At 40.5% G+C, this 26927-nt stretch overlaps 1 protein-coding gene across 1 annotated transcript in view; it reads right to left on the reverse strand.

Moving 5' to 3' along the window:
• The window catches only part of LOC109885886 (butyrophilin subfamily 2 member A1-like), a 46618-nt gene extending 28129 nt beyond the window's left edge, over positions 1-18489 (reverse strand). The window contains exons 1-5 of the mRNA XM_031812999.1: positions 18298-18489; positions 18085-18153; positions 15317-15667; positions 14906-15187; positions 645-758 (exon numbers count right to left, since the gene is read on the reverse strand). Of these exons, the coding sequence (XP_031668859.1) occupies positions 645-758; positions 14906-15187; positions 15317-15667; positions 18085-18151 (814 nt within the window). The 5' untranslated portion in view covers positions 18152-18153; positions 18298-18489. The remainder of the gene's footprint in view (positions 1-644; positions 759-14905; positions 15188-15316; positions 15668-18084; positions 18154-18297) is intronic.
• Between the last annotated feature and the right edge of the window lie 8438 nt (positions 18490-26927).

Here is a 26927-nt window from a genome sequence, read left to right on the forward strand (position 1 = left end):
ACTCATATCACTTCTCAAACGTCGCAATTCTAATTGAGTTCCACCATCTAATTGAGTTCCAGAGTACCTCTGTGAGACAACTTCTCCAATGAAGATATTCTACCCTACCACCACTTTGTAATTTCATTCACATTAAATGTGACTGGTCCACCAGTGATCCAGGTGTATCAGAGATGACCTCTCTCTAGTCTAGTGGTCCTCTACAGTCTCAACACATCCTGTTCTAGAACATCAACATTAATGTGACTGGTCCATCAGTGATCCAGGTGTATCAGAGACGACCTCTCTCTAGTCTAGTGGTCCTCCACAGTCTCAACACATCCTGTTCTAGAACATCAACATTAATGTGACTGGTCCATCAGTGATCCCGGTGAATCAGAGTTAAGGACAATAAAACTACTACTTTTCCCACTGCAGTTTAAGTTGAACTATTATCACACCTGCAGATTAAAATCAGTTATCAGTGTCAACATGCTAATCACCTGCAGGTAAAATCAGTCATCAGTGTTAACATGTTAATCACCTGCAGGTAAAATCAGTCATCAGTGTCAACATGTTAATCACCTGCAGGTTTAGTATATTATCCTGTATCCGTATAATACAACCATTCCAACAATTAAACGTTCATATAATTTCTCCATTACCATTCTTATTGCATATGCAGTAGACAGCCAGAGATAACCCAATCACAGTGACGGCTCCCAGACAGCATAACACAATCAAGGATATTTTCCATGGGGTTGGATCAAATAACTGACCTAAAACACAAATATCATTACACATCAACAACAGGGTTTGGTACTAATACTACCACACATCATTACACATCAACAACAGGGTTTGGTACTAATACTACCACACATCATTACACATCAACAACAGTGTTTGGTACTAATACTACCACACATCAACAACAGGGTTTGGTACTAATACTACCACACATCATTACACATCAACAACAGGGTTTGGTACTAATACTACCACACATCATTACATATCAACAACAGGGTTTAGTACTAATACTACCACACCTCATTACACATCAACAACAGGGTTTGGTACTAACACTACCACACATCAACAACAGGGTTTGGTACTAATACTACCACACATCAACGGCAGGGTCTGGTACCAATACTACCACACATCAACAACAGGGCGTGGTACTAATACTACCACACATCAATACACATCAACAACAGGGTCTGGTACCAATACTACCACACATCAGCAACAGCATCTGGTACCAATACTACCATACATCAACAACAGGGTTTGGTACTAATACTACCACAGATCATTACACATCAACAACAGGGTTTGATACTAATACTACCACACATTAATACACATCAACAACAGGGTTTGATACTAATACGACCTCACACATCATTACACATCAACAACAGGGTTTGGTACTAATACTACCACACATCATTACACATCAACAACAGGGTTAGGTACTAATACTACCACACATCAACAACAGGGTTTGGTACTAATACTACCACACAAATCATTACACATCACCAACAGTGTTTGGTACTAATACTACCACACACATCACTACACATCAACAACAGATTCTGGTACTAATACTACCACACATCAATACACATCAACAACAGGGTCTGGTACCAATACTACCACACATCAACAACAGCATCTGGTACCAATACTACCATACATCAACAACAGGGTTTGGTACTAATACTACCACAGATCATTACACATCAACAACAGGGTTTGATACTAATACTACCACACATTAATACACATCAACAACAGGGTTTGATACTAATACTACCACAGATCATTACACATCAACAACAGGGTTTGATACTAATACTACCACACATTAATACACATCAACAACAGGGTTTGATACTAATACTACCTCACACATCATTACACATCAACAACAGGGTTTGGTACTAATACTACCACATATCATTACACATCAACAACAGGGTTTGGTACTAATACTACCTCACACATCATTACACATCAACAACAGGGTTTGAGACTAATACTACCACACATCAACAACAGCATCTGGTACCAATACTACCACACATCAACAACAGGGTTTGGTACTAATACTACCACAGATCATTACACATCAACAACAGGGTTTGATACTAATACTACCACACATTAATACACATCAACAACAGGGTTTGATACTAATACTACCTCACACATCATTACACATCAACAACAGGGGTTGGTACTAATACTACCACACATCATTACATATCAACAACAGGGTTTGGTACTAATACTACCACACATCATTACACATCAACAACAGGGTTTGGTACTAATACTACCTCACACATCATTACACATCAACAACAGGGTTTGGTACTAATACTACCACACATCATTACATATCAACAACAGGGTTTGGTACTAATACTACCACACATCATTACACATCAACAACAGGGTTTGGTACTAATATTACCACACATCAACAACAGGGTTTGGTACTAATTCTACCACACATCATTACACATCAACAACAGGGTTTGGTACTAATACTGCCACACATCATTGCATATCAACAACAGGGTTTAGTACTAATACTACCACACATCAGTACACATCAACAACAGGGTTTGGTACTAACACTACCACACATCGACAACAGGGTTTGGTACTAATACTACCACACACATCACCAACAGTGTTTGGTACTAATACTACCACACAAATCATTACACATCACCAACAGTGTTTGGTACTAATTCTACCACACATCATTACACATCAACAACAGATTCTGGTACTAATACTACCACACATCAATACTAATCAACAACCGGGTTTGGTACTAATACTACCACACATCAATACACATCAACAACAGGGTCTGGTACCAATGCTACCACACATCAACAACAGCGTCTGGTACCAATACTACCACACATCAACAACAGGGTTTGGTACTAATACTACCACACATCAATACACATCAACAACAGGGTCTGGTACCAAATGCTACCACACATCAACAACAGTGTCTGGTACCAATACTACCACACATCAACAACAGAGTTTGGTACTAATACTACCACAGATCATTACACATCAACAACAGGGTTTGATACTAACACTACCACACATTAATACACATCAACAACAGGGTTTGATACTAATACTACCTCACACATCATTACACATCAACAACAGGGTTTGGTACTAATACTAACACACATCATTACACATCAACAACAGGGTTTGTACTAATACTACCACACACATCAACAACAGGGTTTGTTATTAATACTACCACATATCATTACACATCAACAACAGGGTTTGGTACTAATACTACCTCACACATCATTACACATCAACAACAGGGTTTGAGACTAATACTACCACACATCAACAACAGCATCTGGTACCAATACTACCACACATCAACAACAGGGTTTGGTACTAATACTACCACAGATCATTACACATCAACAACAGGGTTTGATACTAATACTACCACACATTAATACACATCAACAACAGGGTTTGATACTAATACTACCTCACACATCATTACACATCAACAACAGGGGTTGGTACTAATACTACCACACATCATTACATATCAACAACAGGGTTTGGTACTAATACTACCACACATCATTACACATCAACAACAGGGTTTGGTACTAATACTACCTCACACATCATTCCACATCAACAACAGGGTTTGGTACTAATACTACCACACATCATTACATATCAACAACAGGGTTTGGTACTAATACTACCACACATCATTACACATCAACAACAGGGTTTGGTACTAATATTACCACACATCAACAACAGGGTTTGGTACTAATTCTACCACACATCATTACACATCAACAACAGGGTTTGGTACTAATACTGCCACACATCATTGCATATCAACAACAGGGTTTAGTACTAATACTACCACACATCAGTACACATCAACAACAGGGTTTGGTACTAACACTACCACACATCGACAACAGGGTTTGGTACTAATACTACCACACACATCACCAACAGTGTTTGGTACTAATACTACCACACAAATCATTACACATCACCAACAGTGTTTGGTACTAATTCTACCACACATCATTACACATCAACAACAGATTCTGGTACTAATACTACCACACATCAATACTAATCAACAACCGGGTTTGGTACTAATACTACCACACATCAATACACATCAACAACAGGGTCTGGTACCAATGCTACCACACATCAACAACAGCGTCTGGTACCAATACTACCACACATCAACAACAGGGTTTGGTACTAATACTACCACACATCAATTCACATCAACAACAGGGTCTGGTACTAATACTACCACACATCATTACATATCAACAACAGGGTTTGGTACTAATACTACCACACATCATTACACATCAACAACAGGGTTTGGTACTAATATTACCACACATCAACAACAGGGTTTGGTACTAATTCTACCACACATCATTACACATCAACAACAGGGTTTGGTACTAATACTGCCACACATCATTGCATATCAACAACAGGGTTTAGTACTAATACTACCACACATCAGTACACATCAACAACAGGGTTTGGTACTAACACTACCACACATCGACAACAGGGTTTGGTACTAATACTACCACACACATCACCAACAGTGTTTGGTACTAATACTACCACACAAATCATTACACATCACCAACAGTGTTTGGTACTAATTCTACCACACATCATTACACATCAACAACAGATTCTGGTACTAATACTACCACACATCAATACTAATCAACAACCGGGTTTGGTACTAATACTACCACACATCAATACACATCAACAACAGGGTCTGGTACCAATGCTACCACACATCAACAACAGCGTCTGGTACCAATACTACCACACATCAACAACAGGGTTTGGTACTAATACTACCACACATCAATACACATCAACAACAGGGTCTGGTACCAAATGCTACCACACATCAACAACAGTGTCTGGTACCAATACTACCACACATCAACAACAGAGTTTGGTACTAATACTACCACAGATCATTACACATCAACAACAGGGTTTGATACTAACACTACCACACATTAATACACATCAACAACAGGGTTTGATACTAATACTACCTCACACATCATTACACATCAACAACAGGGTTTGGTACTAATACTAACACACATCATTACACATCAACAACAGGGTTTGTACTAATACTACCACACACATCAACAACAGGGTTTGTTATTAATACTACCACACATCATTACATATCAACAACAGGGTTTGGTACTAATACTACCACACATCATTACATATCAACAACAGGGTTTAGTACTAATACTAACACACATCATTACACATCAACAACAGGGTTTGTACTAATACTACCACACACATCAACAACAGGGTTTGTTATTAATACTACCACACAAATCATTACACATCACCAAAAGTGATTGGTACTAATACTACCACACACATCACTACACATCAACAACAGATTCTGGTACTAACACTACCACACATCAACAACAGGGTCTGGTACCAATACTACCACACATCAACAACAGCGTTTGGTATCAATACTACCACACATCAACAACAGGGTTTGGTACTAATACTACCACAGATCATTACACATCAACAACAGGGTTTGATACTAATACTACCTCACATCATTACACATCAACAACAGGGTTTGGTACTAATACTACCACACATTAATACACATCAACAACAGGGTTTGGTACTAATACTACCACACATCATTACACATCAACAACAGGGTTTGGTACTAATACTACCACACATCAACAACAGGGTTTGGTACTAATACTACCACACATCAACAACAGGGTTGGGTACTAATACTACCACACAAATCATTACACATCACCAACAGTGTTTGGTACTAATACTACCACACACATCACTACACATCAACAACAGATTCTGGTACTAATACTACCACACATCAATACACATCAACAACCGGGTTTGGTACTAATACTACCACACATCAACAACAGGGTCTGGTACCAATACTACCACACATCAACAACAGGGTTTGGTACTAATACTACCACACATCAATACACATCAACAACAGGGTCTGGTACCAATACTACCACACATCAACAACAGCATCTGGTACCAATACTACCACACATCAACAACAGGGTTTGGTACTAATCCTACCACACATTAATACACATCAACAACAGGGTTTGATACTAATACTACCTCACACATCATTACACATCAACAACAGGGTTTGGTACTAATACTACCACACATCATTACACATTAACAACAGGGTTTGCTACTAATACTACCTCACACATCATTACACATCAACAACAGGGTTTGATGCTAATACTACCACACATCAACAACAGGGTTGGGTACTAATACTACCACACATCATTACATATCAACAACAGGGTTTGTTACTAATACTACCACACATCATTACATATCAACAACAGGGTTTGGTACTAATACTACCACACATCATTACACATCAACAACAGGGTTTGGTACTAATACTACCTCACACATCATTACACATCAACAACAGGTTTGGTAGTAATACTACCACACATCAACAACAGGGTTTGGTACTAATTCTACCACACATCATTACACATCAACAACAGGGTTTGGTACTAATACTACCACACATCGACAACAGGGTTTGGTACTAATACTACCACACATCAATATTGATCAACAACCGGGTTTGGTACTAATACTACCACACATCAATACACATCAACAACAGGGTCTGGTACCAATGCTACCACACATCAACAACAGCGTCTGGTACCAATACTACCACACATCAACAACAGGGTTGGGTACTAATACTACCACACAAATCATTACACATCACCAACAGTGTTTGGTACTAATACTACCACACACATCACTACACATCAACAACAGATTCTGGTACTAATACTACCACACATCAATACACATCAACAACCGGGTTTGGTACTAATACTACCACACATCAATACACATCAACAACAGGGTCTGGTACCAATGCTACCACACATCAACAACAGCGTCTGGTACCAATACTACCACACATCAACAACAGGGTTTGGTACTAATACTACCACACATCAATACAAATCAACAACAGGGTCTGGTACCAATGATACCACACATCAACAACAGTGTCTGGTACCAATACTACCACACATCAACAACAGAGTTTGGTACTAATACTACCACATATCATTACACATCAACAACAGGGTTTGATACTAATACTACCACACATTAATACACATCAACAACAGGGTTTGATACTAATACTACCTCACACATCATTACACATCAACAACAGGGTTTGTACTAATACTACCACACACATCAACAACAGGGTTTGTTATTAATACTACCACACATCATTACATATCAACAACAGGGTTTGGTACTAATACTACCACACATCATTATATATCAACAACAGGGTTTAGTACTAATACTAACACACATCATTACACATCAACAACAGGGTTTGTACTAATACTACCACACACATCAACAACAGGGTTTGTTATTAATACTACCACACAAATCATTACACATCACCAACAGTGATTGGTACTAATACTACCACACACATCACTACACATCAACAACAGATTCTGGTACTAACACTACCACACATCAACAACAGGGTCTGGTACCAATACTACCACACATCAACAACAGGGTTTGGTACTAATACTACCACACATCAATACACATCAACAACAGGGTCTGGTACCAATACTACCACACATCAACAACAGCGTTTGGTATCAATACTACCACACATCAACAACAGGGTTTGGTACTAATACTACCACAGATCATTACACATCAACAACAGGGTTTGATACTAATACTACTTCACATCATTACACATCAACAACAGGGTTTGGTACTAATACTACCACACATTAGTACACATCAACAACAGGGTTTGGTACTAATACTACCACACATCATTACACATCAACAACAGGGTTTGGTACTAATACTACCACACATCATTACACATCAACAACAGGGTTTGGTACTAATACTACCACACATCAACAACAGGGTTGGGTACTAATACTACCACACAAATCATTACACATCACCAACAGTGTTTGGTACTAATACTACCACACACATCACTACACATCAACAACAGATTCTGGTACTAATACTACCACACATCAATACACATCAACAACCGGGTTTGGTACTAATACTACCACACATCAACAACAGGGTCTGGTACCAATACTACCACACATCAACAACAGGGTTTGGTACTAATACTACCACACATCAACAACAGGGTCTGGTACCAATACTACCACACATCAACAACAGGGTTTGGTACTAATACTACCACACATCAATACACATCAACAACAGGGTCTGGTACCAATACTACCACACATCAACAACAGCATCTGGTACCAATACTACCACACATCAACAACAGGGTTTGGTACTAATACTACCACACATTAATACACATCAACAACAGGGTTTGGTACTAATACTACCTCACACATCATTACACATCAAAAACAGGGTTTGATACTAATACTACCACACATCAACAACAGGGTTGGGTACTAATACTACCACACATCATTACATATCAACAACAGGGTTTGTTACTAATACTACCACACATCATTACATATCAACAACAGGGTTTGGTACTAATACTACCACACATCATTACACATCAACAACAGGTTTGGTAGTAATACTACCACACATCAACAACAGGGTTTGGTACTAATTCTACCACACATCATTACACATCAACAACAGGGTTTGGTACTAATACTACCACACATCAACAACAGGGTTTGGTACTAATACTACCACACATCAATATTAATCAACAACCGGGTTTGGTACCAATGCTACCACACATCAACAACAGTGTCTGGTACCAATACTACCACACATCAACAACAGAGTTTGGTACTAATACTACCACATATCATTACACATCAACAACAGGGTTTGATACTAATACTACCACACATTAATACACATCAACAACAGGGTTTGATACTAATACTACCTCACACATCATTACACATCAACAACAGGGTTTGGTACTAATACTACCACACATCATTACACATCAACAACAGGGTTTAGTACTAATACTAACACACATCATTACACATCAACAACAGGTTTTGTACTAATACTACCACACACATCAACAACAGGGTTTGTTATTAATACTACCACACATCATTACATATCAACAACAGGGTTTGGTACTAATACTACCACACATCATTACATATCGACAACAGGGTTTAGTACTAATACTAACACACATCATTACACATCAACAACAGGGTTTGTTATTAATACTACCACACAAATCATTACACATCACCAACAGTGATTGGTACTAATACTACCACACACATCACTACACATCAACAACAGATTCTGGTACTAACACTACCACACATCAACAACAGGGTCTGGTACCAATACTACCACACATCAACAACAGGGTTTGGTACTAATACTACCACACATCAATACACATCAACAACAGGGTCTGGTACCAATACTACCACACATCAACAACAGCGTTTGGTATCAATACTACCACACATCAACAACAGGGTTTGGTACTAATACTACCACAGATCATTACACATCAACAACAGGGTTTGATACTAATACTACCTCACATCATTACACATCAACAACAGGGTTTGGTACTAATACTACCACACATTAGTACACATCAACAACAGGGTTTGGTACTAATACTACCACACATCATTACACATCAACAACAGGGTTTGGTACTAATACTACCACACATCATTACACATCAACAACAGGGTTTGGTACTAATACTACCACACATCAACAACAGGGTTGGGTACTAATACTACCACACAAATCATTACACATCACCAACAGTGTTTGGTACTAATACTACCACACACATCACTACACATCAACAACAGATTCTGGTACTAATACTACCACACATCAATACACATCAACAACCGGGTTTGGTACTAATACTACCACACATCAACAACAGGGTCTGGTACCAATACTACCACACATCAACAACAGGGTTTGGTACTAATACTACCACACATCAATACACATCAACAACAGGGTCTGGTACCAATACTACCACACATCAACAACAGCATCTGGTACCAATACTACCACACATCAACAACAGGGTTTGGTACTAATACTACCACACACATCATTACACATCAACAACAGGGTTTGGTACTAATACTACCACACATTAATACACATCAACAACAGGGTTTGGTACTAATACTACCTCACACATCATTACACATCAACAACAGGGTTTGATACTAATACTACCACACATCAACAACAGGGTTGGGTACTAATACTACCACACATCATTACATATCAACAACAGGGTTTGGTACTAATACTACCACACATCATTACATATCAACAACAGGGTTTGGTACTAATACTACCACACATCATTACACATCAACAACAGGGTTTGGTACTAATACTACCTCACACATCATTACACATCAACAACAGGTTTGGTAGTAATTCTACCACACATCATTACACATCAACAACAGGGTTTGGTACTAATTCTACCACACATCATTACACATCAACAACAGGGTTTGGTACTAATTCTACCACACATCATTACACATCAACAACAGGGTTTGGTACTAATACTACCACACATCAACAACAGGGTTTGGTACTAATACTACCACACATCATTACATATCAACAACAGGGTTTGGTACTAATACTACCACACATCATTACACATCAACAACAGGGTTTGGTACTAATACTACCACACATCAGTACACATCAACAACAGGGTTTGGTACTAACACTACCACACATCAACAACAGGGCTTGGTACTAATACTACCACACACATCGACAACAGGGTTTGGTACTAATACTACCACAGACCATTACACATCAACAACAGGGTTTGATACTAATACTACCACACATTAATACACATCAACAACAGGGTTTGGTACTAATACTACCACAAATCAACAACAGGGTGTGGTACTAATACTACTACACATCAACAACAGGGTTTGGTACTAACACTACCACACATCAACAACAGGGTTTGGTATTAATACTACCACACAAATCATTACACATCACCAACAGTGATTGGTACTAATACTACCACACACATCAACAACAGATTCTGGTACTAATACTACCACACATCAACAACAGGGTCTGGTACCAATACTACCACACATCAACACCAGGGTTTGGTACTAATACTACCACACATCAATACACATCAACAACAGGGTCTGGTACCAATACTACCACACATCAACAACAGCGTCTGGTACCAATACTACCACACATCAACAACAGGGTTTGGTACTAATACTACCACAGATCATTACACATCAACAACAGGGTTTGATACTAATACTACCTCACATCATTACACATCAACAACAGGGTTTGGTACTAATACTACCACACATTAATACACATCAACAACAGGGTTTGGTACTAATACTACCACACATCATTACACATCAACAACAGGGTTTGGTACTAATACTACCTCACACATCATTACACATCAACAACAGGTTTGGTAGTAATACTACCACACATCAACAACAGGGTTTGGTACTAATTCTACCACACATCATTACACATCAACAACAGGGTTTGGTACTAATACTACCACACATCAACAACAGGGTTTGGTACTAATACTACCACACATCATTACATATCAACAACAGGGTTTGGTACTAATACTACCACACATCATTACACATCAACAACAGGGTTTGGTACTAATACTACCACACATCAGTACACATCAACAACAGGGTTTGGTACTAACACTACCACACATCAACAACAGGGCTTGGTACTAATACTACCACACACATCGACAACAGGGTTTGGTACTAATACTACCACAGACCATTACACATCAACAACAGGGTTTGATACTAATACTACCACACATTAATACACATCAACAACAGGGTTTGGTACTAATACTACCACAAATCAACAACAGGGTGTGGTACTAATACTACTACACATCAACAACAGGGTTTGGTACTAACACTACCACACATCAACAACAGGGTTTGGTATTAATACTACCACACAAATCATTACACATCACCAACAGTGATTGGTACTAATACTACCACACACATCAACAACAGATTCTGGTACTAATACTACCACACATCAACAACAGGGTCTGGTACCAATACTACCACACATCAACAACAGGGTTTGGTACTAATACTACCACACATCAGTACACATCAACAACAGGGTTTGGTACTAACACTACCACACATCAACAACAGGGCTTGGTACTAATACTACCACACACATCGACAACAGGGTTTGGTACTAATACTACCACAGACCATTACACATCAACAACAGGGTTTGATACTAATACTACCACACATTAATACACATCAACAACAGGGTTTGGTACTAATACTACCACAAATCAACAACAGGGTGTGGTACTAATACTACTACACATCAACAACAGGGTTTGGTACTAACACTACCACACATCAACAACAGGGTTTGGTATTAATACTACCACACAAATCATTACACATCACCAACAGTGATTGGTACTAATACTACCACACACATCAACAACAGATTCTGGTACTAATACTACCACACATCAACAACAGGGTCTGGTACCAATACTACCACACATCAACACCAGGGTTTGGTACTAATACTACCACACATCAATACACATCAACAACAGGGTCTGGTACCAATACTACCACACATCAACAACAGCGTCTGGTACCAATACTACCACACATCAACAACAGGGTTTGGTACTAATACTACCACAGATCATTACACATCAACAACAGGGTTTGATACTAATACTACCTCACATCATTACACATCAACAACAGGGTTTGGTACTAATACTACCACACATTAATACACATCAACAACAGGGTTTGGTACTAATACTACCACACATCATTACACATCAACAACAGGGTTTGGTACTAATACTACCTCACACATCATTACACATCAACAACAGGTTTGGTAGTAATACTACCACACATCAACAACAGGGTTTGGTACTAATTCTACCACACATCATTACACATCAACAACAGGGTTTGGTACTAATACTACCACACATCAACAACAGGGTTTGGTACTAATACTACCACACATCATTACATATCAACAACAGGGTTTGGTACTAATACTACCACACATCATTACACATCAACAACAGGGTTTGGTACTAATACTACCACACATCAGTACACATCAACAACAGGGTTTGGTACTAACACTACCACACATCAACAACAGGGCTTGGTACTAATACTACCACACACATCGACAACAGGGTTTGGTACTAATACTACCACAGACCATTACACATCAACAACAGGGTTTGATACTAATACTACCACACATTAATACACATCAACAACAGGGTTTGGTACTAATACTACCACAAATCAACAACAGGGTGTGGTACTAATACTACTACACATCAACAACAGGGTTTGGTACTAACACTACCACACATCAACAACAGGGTTTGGTATTAATACTACCACACAAATCATTACACATCACCAACAGTGATTGGTACTAATACTACCACACACATCAACAACAGATTCTGGTACTAATACTACCACACATCAACAACAGGGTCTGGTACCAATACTACCACACATCAACACCAGGGTTTGGTACTAATACTACCACACATCAATACACATCAACAACAGGGTCTGGTACCAATACTACCACACATCAACAACAGCGTCTGGTACCAATACTACCACACATCAACAACAGGGTTTGGTACTAATACTACCACAGATCATTACACATCAACAACAGGGTTTGATACTAATACTACCTCACATCATTACACATCAACAACAGGGTTTGGTACTAATACTACCACACATTAATACACATCAACAACAGGGTTTGGTACTAATACTACCACAGATCATTACACATCAACAACAGGGTTTGATACTAATACTACCTCACATCATTACACATCACCAACAGTGATTGGTACTAATACTACCACACACATCAACAACAGATTCTGGTACTAATACTACCACACATCAACAACAGGGTCTGGTACCAATACTACCACACATCAACACCAGGGTTTGGTACTAATACTACCACACATCAATACACATCAACAACAGGGTCTGGTACCAATACTACCACACATCAACAACAGCGTCTGGTACCAATACTACCACACATCAACAACAGGGTTTGGTACTAATACTACCACAGATCATTACACATCAACAACAGGGTTTGATACTAATACTACCTCACATCATTACACATCAACAACAGGGTTTGGTACTAATACTACCACACATTAATACACATCAACAACAGGGTTTGGTACTAATACTACCACACATCATTACACATCAACAACAGGGTTTGGTACTAATACTACCACACATCATTACACATCAACAACAGGGTTTGGTACTAATACTACCACACATCAACAACAGGGTTTGGTACTAATACTACCACACATCAACAACAGGGTTGGGTACTAATACTACCACACATCACTACATATCAACAACAGGGTTTGGTACTCATACTTCCACACAGCAGTGGATTGTGTCATAATAAACACGAATGTATTGTCGTCTCAAAGCCTTTGGTTAAAACACACTGTACATTAACACATCAATATCTCCAGTGTTTCATGTCTAAATAATATTATGTTGTTACTCACTAGGGAGGTGAATCTCTGTCTCCATCTTCTCATTGATCCTGCTCTGTTGGACTCTGCAGGTAAAGCGGTTGGTGTCAGTCTCCTGGACAATGACATGTTGTTTGACTCTGTAGAATCCCTTGAAGTCTCTATGTATCTCAAGAGTTCGAGCAGAGAGATGGACTCCTTTACTGTTCAGCCACACCAGCTCAGGCTCAGGGTGCCAGCCTTCTGTTTCACACAGCAGACCCATCCCTCCCTCTCTGTGTCCCTCAATGGACACCACTGGCTTGGATCCTACAGCTACAGACACACAGACAGACTGTTAGCTGTGAACAAATAGACACATACTGTGTCCAGTAATATGAAGGAAAGAGGTGATGTCATTGTACTGTAGTTAGATTATTACATTAACATGAAAATAAACCTCACCTTTAACGAGGACTTGAATAGTGAAATCATCATACCAGCTCTTTGCTTTAATAAAGCATTTGTAACGTCCCTCATCAGTGACTTGTACCCTGGTCAGTTTCAAAGAGGTGTTTCCCCTCCAGAGTTCCTCTTTAAACAGTGAAGTTCTTCTTCTATAGGATGGAATCTGATCATCTCGTATGATTCTGTGGTTTTGGTAACGAAAGACACGTTCGTCTATGATGTCCAGGTTAAGCCAGTCCACTGTCATGTCCTCAGCGCTGATGTTGGGTTTGAGGTAACAGGGCAGAATGATGTCATCACCAGCTACAGCAACAATGGAATCAGTTGGACCAAGAACCTCAAAACTCTCTGAAGAGAACAGACAGATGAACAGTTTCAATAGTTTCAATTGTTCTCCTCTGTCATCTGCTCTGATCTGAAATACACTGTAGTATATATAGTAGTACTATACACTGCAGGGTAGCCTAGTGGTTAAAGCGTTGGACTATTAACCGAAAGGTTGCAAGTTCGAATCCCCGAGCTGACAAGGTACAAATCTGTCGTTCTGCCCCTGAACAGGCAGTTAACCCACTGTTCCTAGGCCGTCATTGAAAATAAGAATTTGTTCTTAACTTGCCTTGTTAAATAAAGGTTAAATAAAAAATATATAAACTGTAGTATATATAGTAGTATTATACTGTGGTACACTATAGTATATATAGTAGTACTATACACTGTAGTATATACAGTACTATACACTGTAGTATATACAGTACTATACACTGTAGTATATATACACTGCTCAAAAAAATAAAGGGAACACTTAAACAACACAATGTAACTCCAAGTCAATCACACTTCTGTGAATTCAAACTGTCCACTTAGGAAGCAACACTGATTGACAATAAATTGCATATGCTGTTGTGCAAATGGAATAGACAACAGGTGGAAATTGTAGGCAATTAGCAAGACACCCCCAATAAAGGAGTGGTTCTGCAGGGGGTGATCACAGTCCACTTCTCAGTTCCTATGCTTCCTGGCTGATGTTTTGGTCACTTTTGAATGCTGGCGGTGCATTCACTCTAGTGGTAGCATGAGACGGAGTTCAGGATGGCACATCAATGCGAGCTGTGGCAAGAAGGTTTGCTGTGTCTGTCAGCATAGTGTCCAGAGCATGGAGGCGCTACCAAGAGACAGGCCAGTACATCAGGAGATGTGGAGGAGGCCGTAGGAGGGCAACAACCCAGCAGCAGGACCGCTACCTCTGCCTTTGTGCAAGGAGGAGCAGGAGGAGCACTGCCAGAGCCCTGCAAAATGACCTCCAGCAGGCCACAAATGTGCATGTGTCTGCTCAAATGGTCAGAAACAGACTCCATGAGGGTGGTATGAGGGCCCAACGTCCACAGGTGGGGGTTGTGCTTACAACCCAACACCGTGCAGGACGTTTGGCATTTGCCACAGAACACCAAGATTGGCAAATTCGCCACTGGTGCCCTGTGCTCTTCACAGATGAAAGCAGGTTCACACTGAGCACATGTGACAGACGTGACAGAGGGGTGAGACGCCGTGGAGAACGTTCTGCTGCCTGCAACATCCTCCAGCATGACCGGTTTGGCGGTGGGTCAGTCATGGTGTGGGGTGGCATTTCTTTGGGGGGCCGCACAGCCCTCCATGTGCTCGCCAGAGGTAGCCTGACTGCCATTAGGTACCGAGATGATATCCTCAGACCCCTTGTGAGACCATATGCTGGTGCGGTTGGCCCTGGGTTCCTCCTAATGCAAGACAATGCTGGACCTCATGTGGCTGGAGTGTGTCAGCAGTTCCTGCAAGAGGAAGGCATTGATGCTATGGACTGGCCTGCCCGTTCCCCAGACCTGAATCCAATTGAGCACATCTGGGACATCATGTCTCGCTCCATCCACCAACGCCACGTTGCACCACAGACTGTCTAGGAGTTGGCGGATGCTTTAGTCCAGGTCTGGGAGGAGATCCCTCAGGAGACCATCCGCCACCTCATCAGGAGCATGCCCAGGCGTTGTAGGGAGGTCATACAGGCACGTGGAGGCCACACACACTACTGAGCCTCATTTTGACTTGTTTTAAGGACATTACATCAAAGTTGGATCAGCCTGTAGTGTGGTTTTCCACTTTAATTTTGAGTGTGACTCCAAATCCAGACCTCCATGGGTTGATATATTTGATTTCCATTGATCATTTTTGTGTGATTTTGTTGTCAGCACATTCAACTATGTAAAGAAAAAAGTATTTAATAAGAATATTTCATTCATTCAGACATAGGATGTGTTATTTTAGTGTTCCCTTTATTTTTTTGAGCAGTGTAGTAGTACTATAGGGTGGATGCCTACAGAAGAGTTGGATTCACCTTTAGTTGAGTTTTTACATCAGTGCAGAGGAAGGAAAGGAGACTAGGAGAGGAATCCACCTTAGGTTATGCACCTTAACACTACACAAGCAACTAAAGACACAATGAGATAATATTAATCACACACACATCAGTGCAGATGAAGGAAAGGAGACTAGGAGAGGAAATCACCTTAGGCCAGACACCCTAAACGGATCTCCACAGTTTACACAATGGAGCTGATGGACAATAGTAGTAGAACTATGTAGACAGAGGAGCAAAAGGACCTCCTTCTGCTCCGTTTGATTAGACTGGGTAGAACCCTTAAGACCACAATAGTGACTAAAGACACAATGAGATCATATTAATCACACACACAGAGATATTGAAGGCAGTGAGATATTAAATGTGTATTCTACTGTACCAGAGCCTGCTGTGTGTAGGAGATGTAGAAGAATCAGACACAGACAGTCTAGTTGAGTCCCCTTCATCCCTGAAAAAGACAATTAGATTAATCATAAAGAGAAAGACTAACACAACTTGAAACCTGGAAAGCAATGCTGTAGCATTAATTATACAATAACAATGGATAATATAGTATAACACATTTCAAAAGACAACTAGCTGATCCATTTACCTGGTTGAATCGGTCCTATTGAGGCACTGCAGTCTGATAAATGTACTAGTGTTCTGTGATCAAACTATTGTGATGTGATCAAACTACCTTCTTCTTTCTATTCCTTGGAACAAGAACCTGTTCAACTGCATCGCTGCACACAACTGTTGCATAGTGAGCTCAGAATCAGATAACATGGGTGTGAACTGTGGTGGTAAGTTTTGGTTGTGGATTCCAAGCCTGGCTGATGTGCAGACCACATGACACAGAGAGGTCTATAACCCAAGCAAAACACATTATAGTTTACTTAAATCTGTGCCACTCCTTTTATATAGTATGATATGTTTATGTTAGGTTACATGACTAGACTAGATGTAACTTAGTAAACGTAAATACAGAACATTTAAATTAGTATGTTACGTTTGATATTGTCACATAAGACAGATGGTTATTTAAGGCAAAACTGAAAGGAGGGTGGTTGGTCGAGGTGGACGTTTAACGTAAACATCTAGTGTAATAATCTAGTGTTAACGTGTTTGAATCTCACCACGAACAAACACACGTTCACACTCATGTACTTCTTAAATCATTTCCATTTGAATGTACATTAAAAGGAACAGCCAAGGAGAGCAAGGCTTTCAAACCTTTCTAGAGGCTCTTTAATGTCTTGTGTTTTTCCACAGGAAGTCCCTTACAGGTAGTCCCTTACAGGAAGTCCCTTACAGGAAGTCCCTTACAGGAAGTCCCTTACATTTTACAGTCCATAGTTTTCCTACACAGATCTTATTGTTAAGCACCAGTGAACTACAGGTCACATTCATTTAATATCTTTAGAATGTGCAAAGGCATCCTTGAAGATGTAGACAGGCAGCGGGAACAAGTGTGAGAAACTGTCACAAACCCAAATATCAAACACACAAAACGTAACAAAAAATATATATATTGCTCCTGTGAGCACCACCATATGATCCTTAAAGGGGCAATCTGCGATTCAAACAACTAAATGGCCACCCACTAAATGGCCACCCACTAAATGGCCACCCACTAAATGGCCACCCACTAAATGGCCACCCACTAAATGGCCACCCACTAAATGGCCACCCACTATATGGCCACCCACTAAATGGCCACCCACTATATGGCCACCCACTATATGGCCACCCACTATATGGCCACCCACTATATGGCCACCCACTATATGGCCACCCACTATATGGCCACCCACTATATGGCCACCCACTAAATGGCCACCCACTATATGGCCACCCACTATATGGCCACCCACTAAATGGCCACCCACTAAATGGCCACCCACTAAATGGCCACCCACTAAATGGCCACCCACTAAATGGCCACCCACTAAATGGCCACCCACTAAATGGCCACCCACTAAATGACCACCCACTAAATGGCCACTCAGAAATTAAACCACTCAAATTGAGTGACCATCCATGAGATCAAAATGATATTTTAACCATGTTCTGAAGCTATACAGCGTTAGTTACCAATTACATTATTTACAAGAAATGTAGTGAAACAAGCTGATAATTTGGGTTCTGATTAGGGAAGACATTTGAACTAAACTCATGAGGTATTTATTCATTAAATTCTCTAACAATCAATGGCTACATATCATTCATTTAAAGGTTAAAAAAAATGGATGTACCAAAACTGGATTGTCCCTTTAATGGCAGATCATCTGAACACACAAGACTGTGTTTCCCCCGAGACACTAATCAGAAATAGTAGGGTTCTGGAGGCCCTATTCATTAAGACTTGTGCTATTATATTCTTTAACAGTAGTTAACCCCATGATGATAGGCTGTGTCCTAAATGGCACTCTATCCCCTATGTAGTGCACTACTTTTCACAAGGGCCAATTTGGCTCTGGACAATAATAGTGCACTATATAGGGAATAGGGTGTCATTTAAGAGGAAATCACACTCTGGATCAACAACACAAACATATATCATATAAATATTGTTATAAACAATCTGTTCTGTAAATATTAAATACAATATATTTCCTATGGATTTATGATGAATTTACATGAATAACTATACACACATTAAGAATAAATACATGAAGATAAAATGTCCATCTTGAAAAGAGAAACAGGAAATTGATCTAAGACCACTGGGGGAACGAGGCAGATGACTGGAGGTAAGTGTGGATCAGTCTTAGACCTCAACCACTGTGTCACAACATAAATACATCAATACATTCAGAACAAAAGACTAACTACAGTGAGGGAAACAAGTATTTGATCCCCTGTTCGGCCACTGACAAAGAAATGTGCATGTTCGCCCACTGACAAAGAAATGATCAGTCTATAATTTTTATGGTAGGTTTATTTGAACAGTGAGAGACAGAATAATAACAAAAAATCCAGAAAAACGTATGTCAAAAATGTTATAAATTGATTAGCATTTTAATGAGGGAAATACGTATTTGACCCCCTCTAAATCAGAAAGATTTCTGGCTCCCAGGTGTCTTATACAGGTAACAAGCTGAGATTAGGAGCACACTCTTAATTAAAACCTCTTGGTGCTAGGGGGCAGAATTTTCACTTTTGGATAAATAGCGTGCCCCATTTCAACTTCCTGCTACTCATGCCAAGAATATAAGATATGCATATTATTCGTAGACTTGGATAGAAAAACTCTGAAGTTTCTAAAACTGTTTGAATCATGTCTGTGAGTATAACAGAACTTATGTAGCAGGGAAAACCCTGAGGACTAACCGTTCAGATTTTTCTTTTTTTAGGTCTCTGTCTGTTCAGTGAGTTCTCGTTGGCAAACAATATTTCTTAGGAACTGGTTTTCAGTTCCTACCACTTCCACTGGATGTCACCAGTCTTTGGAATTTGATTGAGGTTATTCCTTTGTGCAATGAAGAAGTAGGCCAACTAGGAACTGGGTAATACTGTTGAGAGTTGCGCAAGATGTGAAAAGTAGCGCTGGTTTGTTGTCTTCCTGTATTGAACAACAGATAGACCCGTCTACAATTTGATCAATTATTAATGTTTGAAAATAGCGAAAGTTGTATTCCAAAAGTAGTTTGAAATATTTTGGCAAAGTTTATAGTCAACTTTTGAAATATTTTGTAGTGACGTTGCGTTTTTTGAAAACAGTTTTTTTCTGGATCAAACGCGCTTTATAAATTGACATTTGGATATATATGGACGGAATTAATCGAACAAAAGGACCAATTGTGATGTTTATGGGACATATTGGAGTGCCAACAAAAGAAGCTCGTCAAAGGTAATGCATGTTTTACATTTTATTTCTGCGTTTTGTGTAGCGCCTGCAGGGTTGAAATATGCTACCCTCTTTGTTTACTGGTTGTGCTATCATCAGATAATAGCTTCTTATGCTTTAGTCGAAAAGCCTTTTAAAAATCTGACATGTTGGCTAGATTCACAACGAATGTAGCTTTAATTGAGTATCTTACATGTGTGATTTAATGAAAGTTAGATTTTTATATCATAAAAAAAAAAATTGCCTCGCTGCATTTCTCCTGGTTTTTGCCCAAGTGGGACGCGACTGTCCCGGCCTATCCGTAACCTCAGTTTGTTACCTGTATAAAAGACACCTGTCCACAGAAGCAATCAATCAGATTCCAAACTCTCCACCATGGCCAAGACCAAAGAGCTCTCCAAGGATGTCAGGGACAAGATTGTAGACCTACACAAGGCTGGAATGGGCTACAAGACCATCGCCAAGCAGCTTGGTGAGAAGGTGACAACAGTTGGTGAGATTATTCGCAAATGGAAGAAATACAAAAGAACTGTCAATCTCCCTCAGCCTGGGGCTCCATGCAAAATCTCACCTCGTGGAGTTGCAATGATCATGAGAACGGTGAGGATTCAGCCCAGAACTACACGGGAAGATCTTGTCAATGATCTCAAGACAGCTGGGACCATAGTCACCAAGAAAACAATTGGTAACACACTATGCCGTGAAGGACTGAAATCCTGCAGCGCCCGCAAGGTCCCCCTGCTCAAGAAAGCACATATACATGCCCGTCTGAAGTTTGCCAATGAACATCTGAATGATTCAGAGGACAACTGGGTGAAAGTGTTGTGGTCAGATGAGACTAAAATGGAGCTCTTTGGCATCAACTCGACTCGCCGTGTTTGGAGGAGGAGGAATGCTGCCTATGACCCCAAGAACACCATCCCCACCGTCAAACATGGGAGTGGAAATATTATGCTTTGGGGGTGTTTTTCTGCTAAGGGGACAGGACAACTTCACCGCATCAAAGGGATGATGGGCAGGCACATGTACCGTCAAATCTTGGGTGAGAACCTCCTTCCCTCAGCCAGGGCATTGAAAATTGGTCGTGGATGGGTATTCCAGCATGACAATGACCCAAAACACACGGCCCTGGCAACAAAGGAGTGGCTCAAGAAGAAGCACATTAAGGTCCTGGAGTGGCCTAGCCAGTCTGCAGACCTTAATCCCATAGAAAATCTGTGGAGGGAGCTGAAGGTTCGAGTTGCCAAACGCCAGCCTCGAAACCTTAATGACTTGGAGAAGATCTGCAAAGAGGAGTAGGACAAAATCCCTCCTGAGATGTGTGCAAACCTGGTGGCCAACTACAAGAAATGTCTGACCTTTGTGATTGCCAACAAGGGTTTTGCCACCAAGTACTAAGTCATGTTTTGCAGAGGGGTCAAATACTTATTTCCCTCATTAAAATGCAAATCAATTTATAACATTTTTGACATGCGTTTTTTCTGGATATTTGTTGTTGTTATTCTGTCTCTCACTGTTCAAATAAACCTACCATTAAAATTGTAGACGGATCATTTCTCTGTCAGTGGGCAAACGTACAAAATCAGCAGGGGACCAAATACTTTTTTCCCTCACTGTATTTCACCATATTACTGATTATCAACATTTTGACTTTGCATTAATGTTCAATCTAGCTTTGAAGCGGACAAGTCTTCTGTGTTTATGTGTGTGTGCATCCATCCATGTGTGCATCACTCTAGCAGTGTACCAGAGCCAGCGGCTGGTGTGAGGGTGATGGGGAACATTAGGACCTTAGCCTTCATGAAGGACAGGTCAGCCAGCCCACAGATCACCCTGGCTGCCTCCTCACTCAGCTGGTCCTCCTCATCGCTATGGGGTTTCCTGACACAAACACACGACACATTAAGATGGAAAAACAAAGAGGCGACATTTGAAGGCAGGTGAGTTTCCCCCCTTTCCATGCAAAGCTCTTTCAGACCTGGCAAAGCACGATATAAATCCAATCGATTATGCTTGATTAGCAATTATTGATCACTACGTGTGTGTGTGTGTGTGTGTGTGTGTGTGTGTGTGTGTGTCAGTCTGACCTGGTGGAGGTGGTGGTGTTCTCCATAGTAGACATGAGGTAGTTCAGGGTATCAGCTGGACGGCTGCTGGTGTCACTGTCTAGCTCTGGATCCACCACATCACACACACACACACAATGCATATGTACACAAACACCATACCTGTGTTTAGAGTTCAAAATAAAAAGACCACCATAGCACTTCTGTCTTTGGTCCAAATAAAAGGTGTACAAACTACTAGCAAGTGGTGAAGAAACCATCAAGAATTTGGTCTTTCAACACAGTGGGTGGCAGTATGGAGCTGGAATAAGAATCTCCAGAACAGAGGAAAGCAGCATAGAGTTGGATAGAGGGCTCTTCCTTACATCTTTGCCATACTGGCTTCCGTGACAGCATGGGCAGCAATATTGAGAGCTCTCTCCATTTGACTTAAATTAGTTAATTGACAGTCGGTTAACAAACTGAAAGGGTTTGCATACTGCCTCCTGGAGTGTATTGTCTGAAAAGGCATTAAGGCCAAGGTGGGTGATTTACAGCCACATCCAGGTATGGGACGTTTGCTCAGGAGTATAATTCATTGGCAGATCCTTCCTGCTGACCTGGATGGAATTCTGTGATCCTTACTTATCCTATAGAAATTCCCACCCAGTTGACTGCTTCCTTATGGTGAACGGCCTCAATGGCACTGCCGGTGTTAAACCAGGATGTGTTACATCTATCCATGTCTATGGAGGAAAGTCGTCAGTGCAGTGATAGAACAGCCAGAGAAAACCAAGAGGCAGGACAGCTCAGATAGGTGTAATATATTAGAAAGAGGTTTATTCACGTATTTACAACAGTGTTTATTGCAACCACACTGAAAGAACCTTAAAACATCTCATTGGTTGGGGGGAATCTAAAAAGAAATATAAAAACATATTCAAGCTAAATCAAATGGTATTTTCTTTTGCCGATATTGTGTTTATATAATCACAGTGATGGTAAAGATCAGTTTCAGTTTACTGAATATATATGTCCTCTTTATTTTACAAAGAAAATGAAAAGTAAAGATACAGAAGAATATAAGAAAACACAGAATAGCAGAAAACAGTAAGAGAATCCTGGCTTTCCCTATCCTGGCTTTCTCTATCCTGGCTTTCCCTATCCTGGCTTTCCCTATCCTGGCTTTCTCTATCCTGGCTTTCTCTATCCTGGCTTTCTCTAACCTGGCTTTCTCTATCCTGGCTTTCTCTATCCTGGCTTTCTCTATCCTGGCTTTCTCTATCCTGGCTTTCTCTATCCTGGCTTTCTCTATCCTGGCTTTCTCTATCCTGGCTTTCCCTATCCTGGCTTTCTCTATCCTGGCTTTCTCTATCCTGGGTACTAGTAAGAGGATCCTGGCTTTCTCTATCCTGGGAACTAGTAAGAGGATCCTGGCTTTCTCTATCCTGGGTACTAGTAAGAGGATCCTGGCTTTCTCTATCCTGGCTTTCTCTATCCTGGCTTTCTCTATCCTGGGTACTAATAAGAGGATCCTGGCTTTCTCTATCCTGGCTTTCTCTATCCTGGCTTTCTCTATCCTGGGTACTAGTAAGAGGATCCTGGCTTTCTCTAGCCTGGGTACTAGTAAGAGGATCCTGGCTTTCTCTATCCTGGGTACTAGTAAGAGGATCCTGGCTTTCTCTATCCTGGGTACTAGTAAGAGGATCCTGGCTTTCTCTAGCCTGGATACCAGTCTGTTTGTGCTAATATTCTACTTCATGTCATGCCACACATTCATCTATATGGCTTGACTTATCTTTGCCCCATTCCCTCCACTAATACTGAAAGATCTCTCGCCCAGTGCAATAAGAAACAGTGTTTGGATCAATGATGAAGGGTAACAACATGTGAGAAACCTCATCACCATCACTCTATACAGGGCAGACGAGGTAGCCGGTTAAGTTAGACGTATAGAGGGAGATAGCCTTGGGATTCCACAGTACAAGATACAATTAAAGGGACAGTAGGTCATGAAAATGAGTAGTACCATCTAGAGGGAGACATCAATGTGAAGAGAGGAGCAGAGGAGAGATGGAGAGGGGGGAGTGATAGGGACTATGTTCCAAAGTCCACACTTGCATACGACTTACTTAGAATGTATGTCCAACACATTGAGTCATTATAGGTGGTAGTCTAGTATGTCCAACACATTGATTCATTATAGGTGGTAGTCTAGTATGTCCAACACATTGATTCATTATAGGTGGTAGTCTAGTATGTCCAACACATTGATTCATTATAAATGGTAGTCTAGCATGTCCAACACATTGATTCATTATAAATGGTAGTCTAGTATGCTGGTGTGGACATTGGAACCAAAGAGAGCAACAGGAGTCAGGTAGCAGCAGAGTCGGAGGGGAGAGTGTGTTCAGCAGCCTCATCTCTAGCCCTGTAGGTAGGGAGCTCAGTGGGAGGACGTACCATCCAGACGGTTGACGCCAAGGCCACTGCTGCTCCAGTCAAACTGGGACCAAGGCTGGGGGGCCCCCTGCTGGCGGAAGGAACAAACTGTAGTGATGAACAGCAGTGTGCCCTGTATTCAACACAGTCTCTTGAAGGCCCATACTCACAAAAGCACATCAGACAAAGTTCATTTTGAAGAGAGTATCTAAGGTCCCTCCTCTCAAACCTCCTCTTCCAATGAGCTTTGAGAAAGGGGTGCGGGATTGAGGAAACAAAGACGGAGGAGAGTTTAACAGCTGGTAACATGTTCACACACCATAGACCGCTTTGCCAACATGAAAGAGAGGAGGATGGCATTGGTGTTCAACTAGACTATAAATCAAATGAAATATTATTGATCACATAGACATGGTTAGAAGGTGTTATTGCGAGTGTAGCGAAATGCTTATCCTTCTAGATTCGACAGTGCAGCAGTATCTAACAGGTAATATCTAACAATTCCACAACAAAACCTAATACACACAATCTAGTAAAGGAATGGGATGAGAATACTGTATATAAGTGTAAAATATATGGATGAGCAGTGACAGAGCGGCCAAGATGCAATAGATAGTAAAGAATAGATAGTGAAGGATACAGTATATACATATGAGATGAGTAATGTGAGATAAGTAAACATTCTTAAAGTGGCATTATTAAAGTGGCTAGTGTTCCATTTATTAATGTGGCCAATGATATCAAGTCTGTATGTAGGCAGCCACCTCTCTGTGCTAGTGGTGGCTGTTTAACAATCTGAAAGCCTTGAGATAGAAGCTGTTTTTCAATCTCTCTCCCAGGTGTGATGCACCTGTACTGACCTCGCCTTCTGAATGGAATCGGGTAGTGGCTCGGATGGAACAG

The sequence above is a fragment of the Oncorhynchus kisutch genome, unplaced genomic scaffold (genome assembly GCF_002021735.2).
Source record: "Oncorhynchus kisutch isolate 150728-3 unplaced genomic scaffold, Okis_V2 Okis04b-Okis11a_hom, whole genome shotgun sequence".
NCBI classification, from domain to species: domain Eukaryota; kingdom Metazoa; phylum Chordata; class Actinopteri; order Salmoniformes; family Salmonidae; genus Oncorhynchus; species Oncorhynchus kisutch.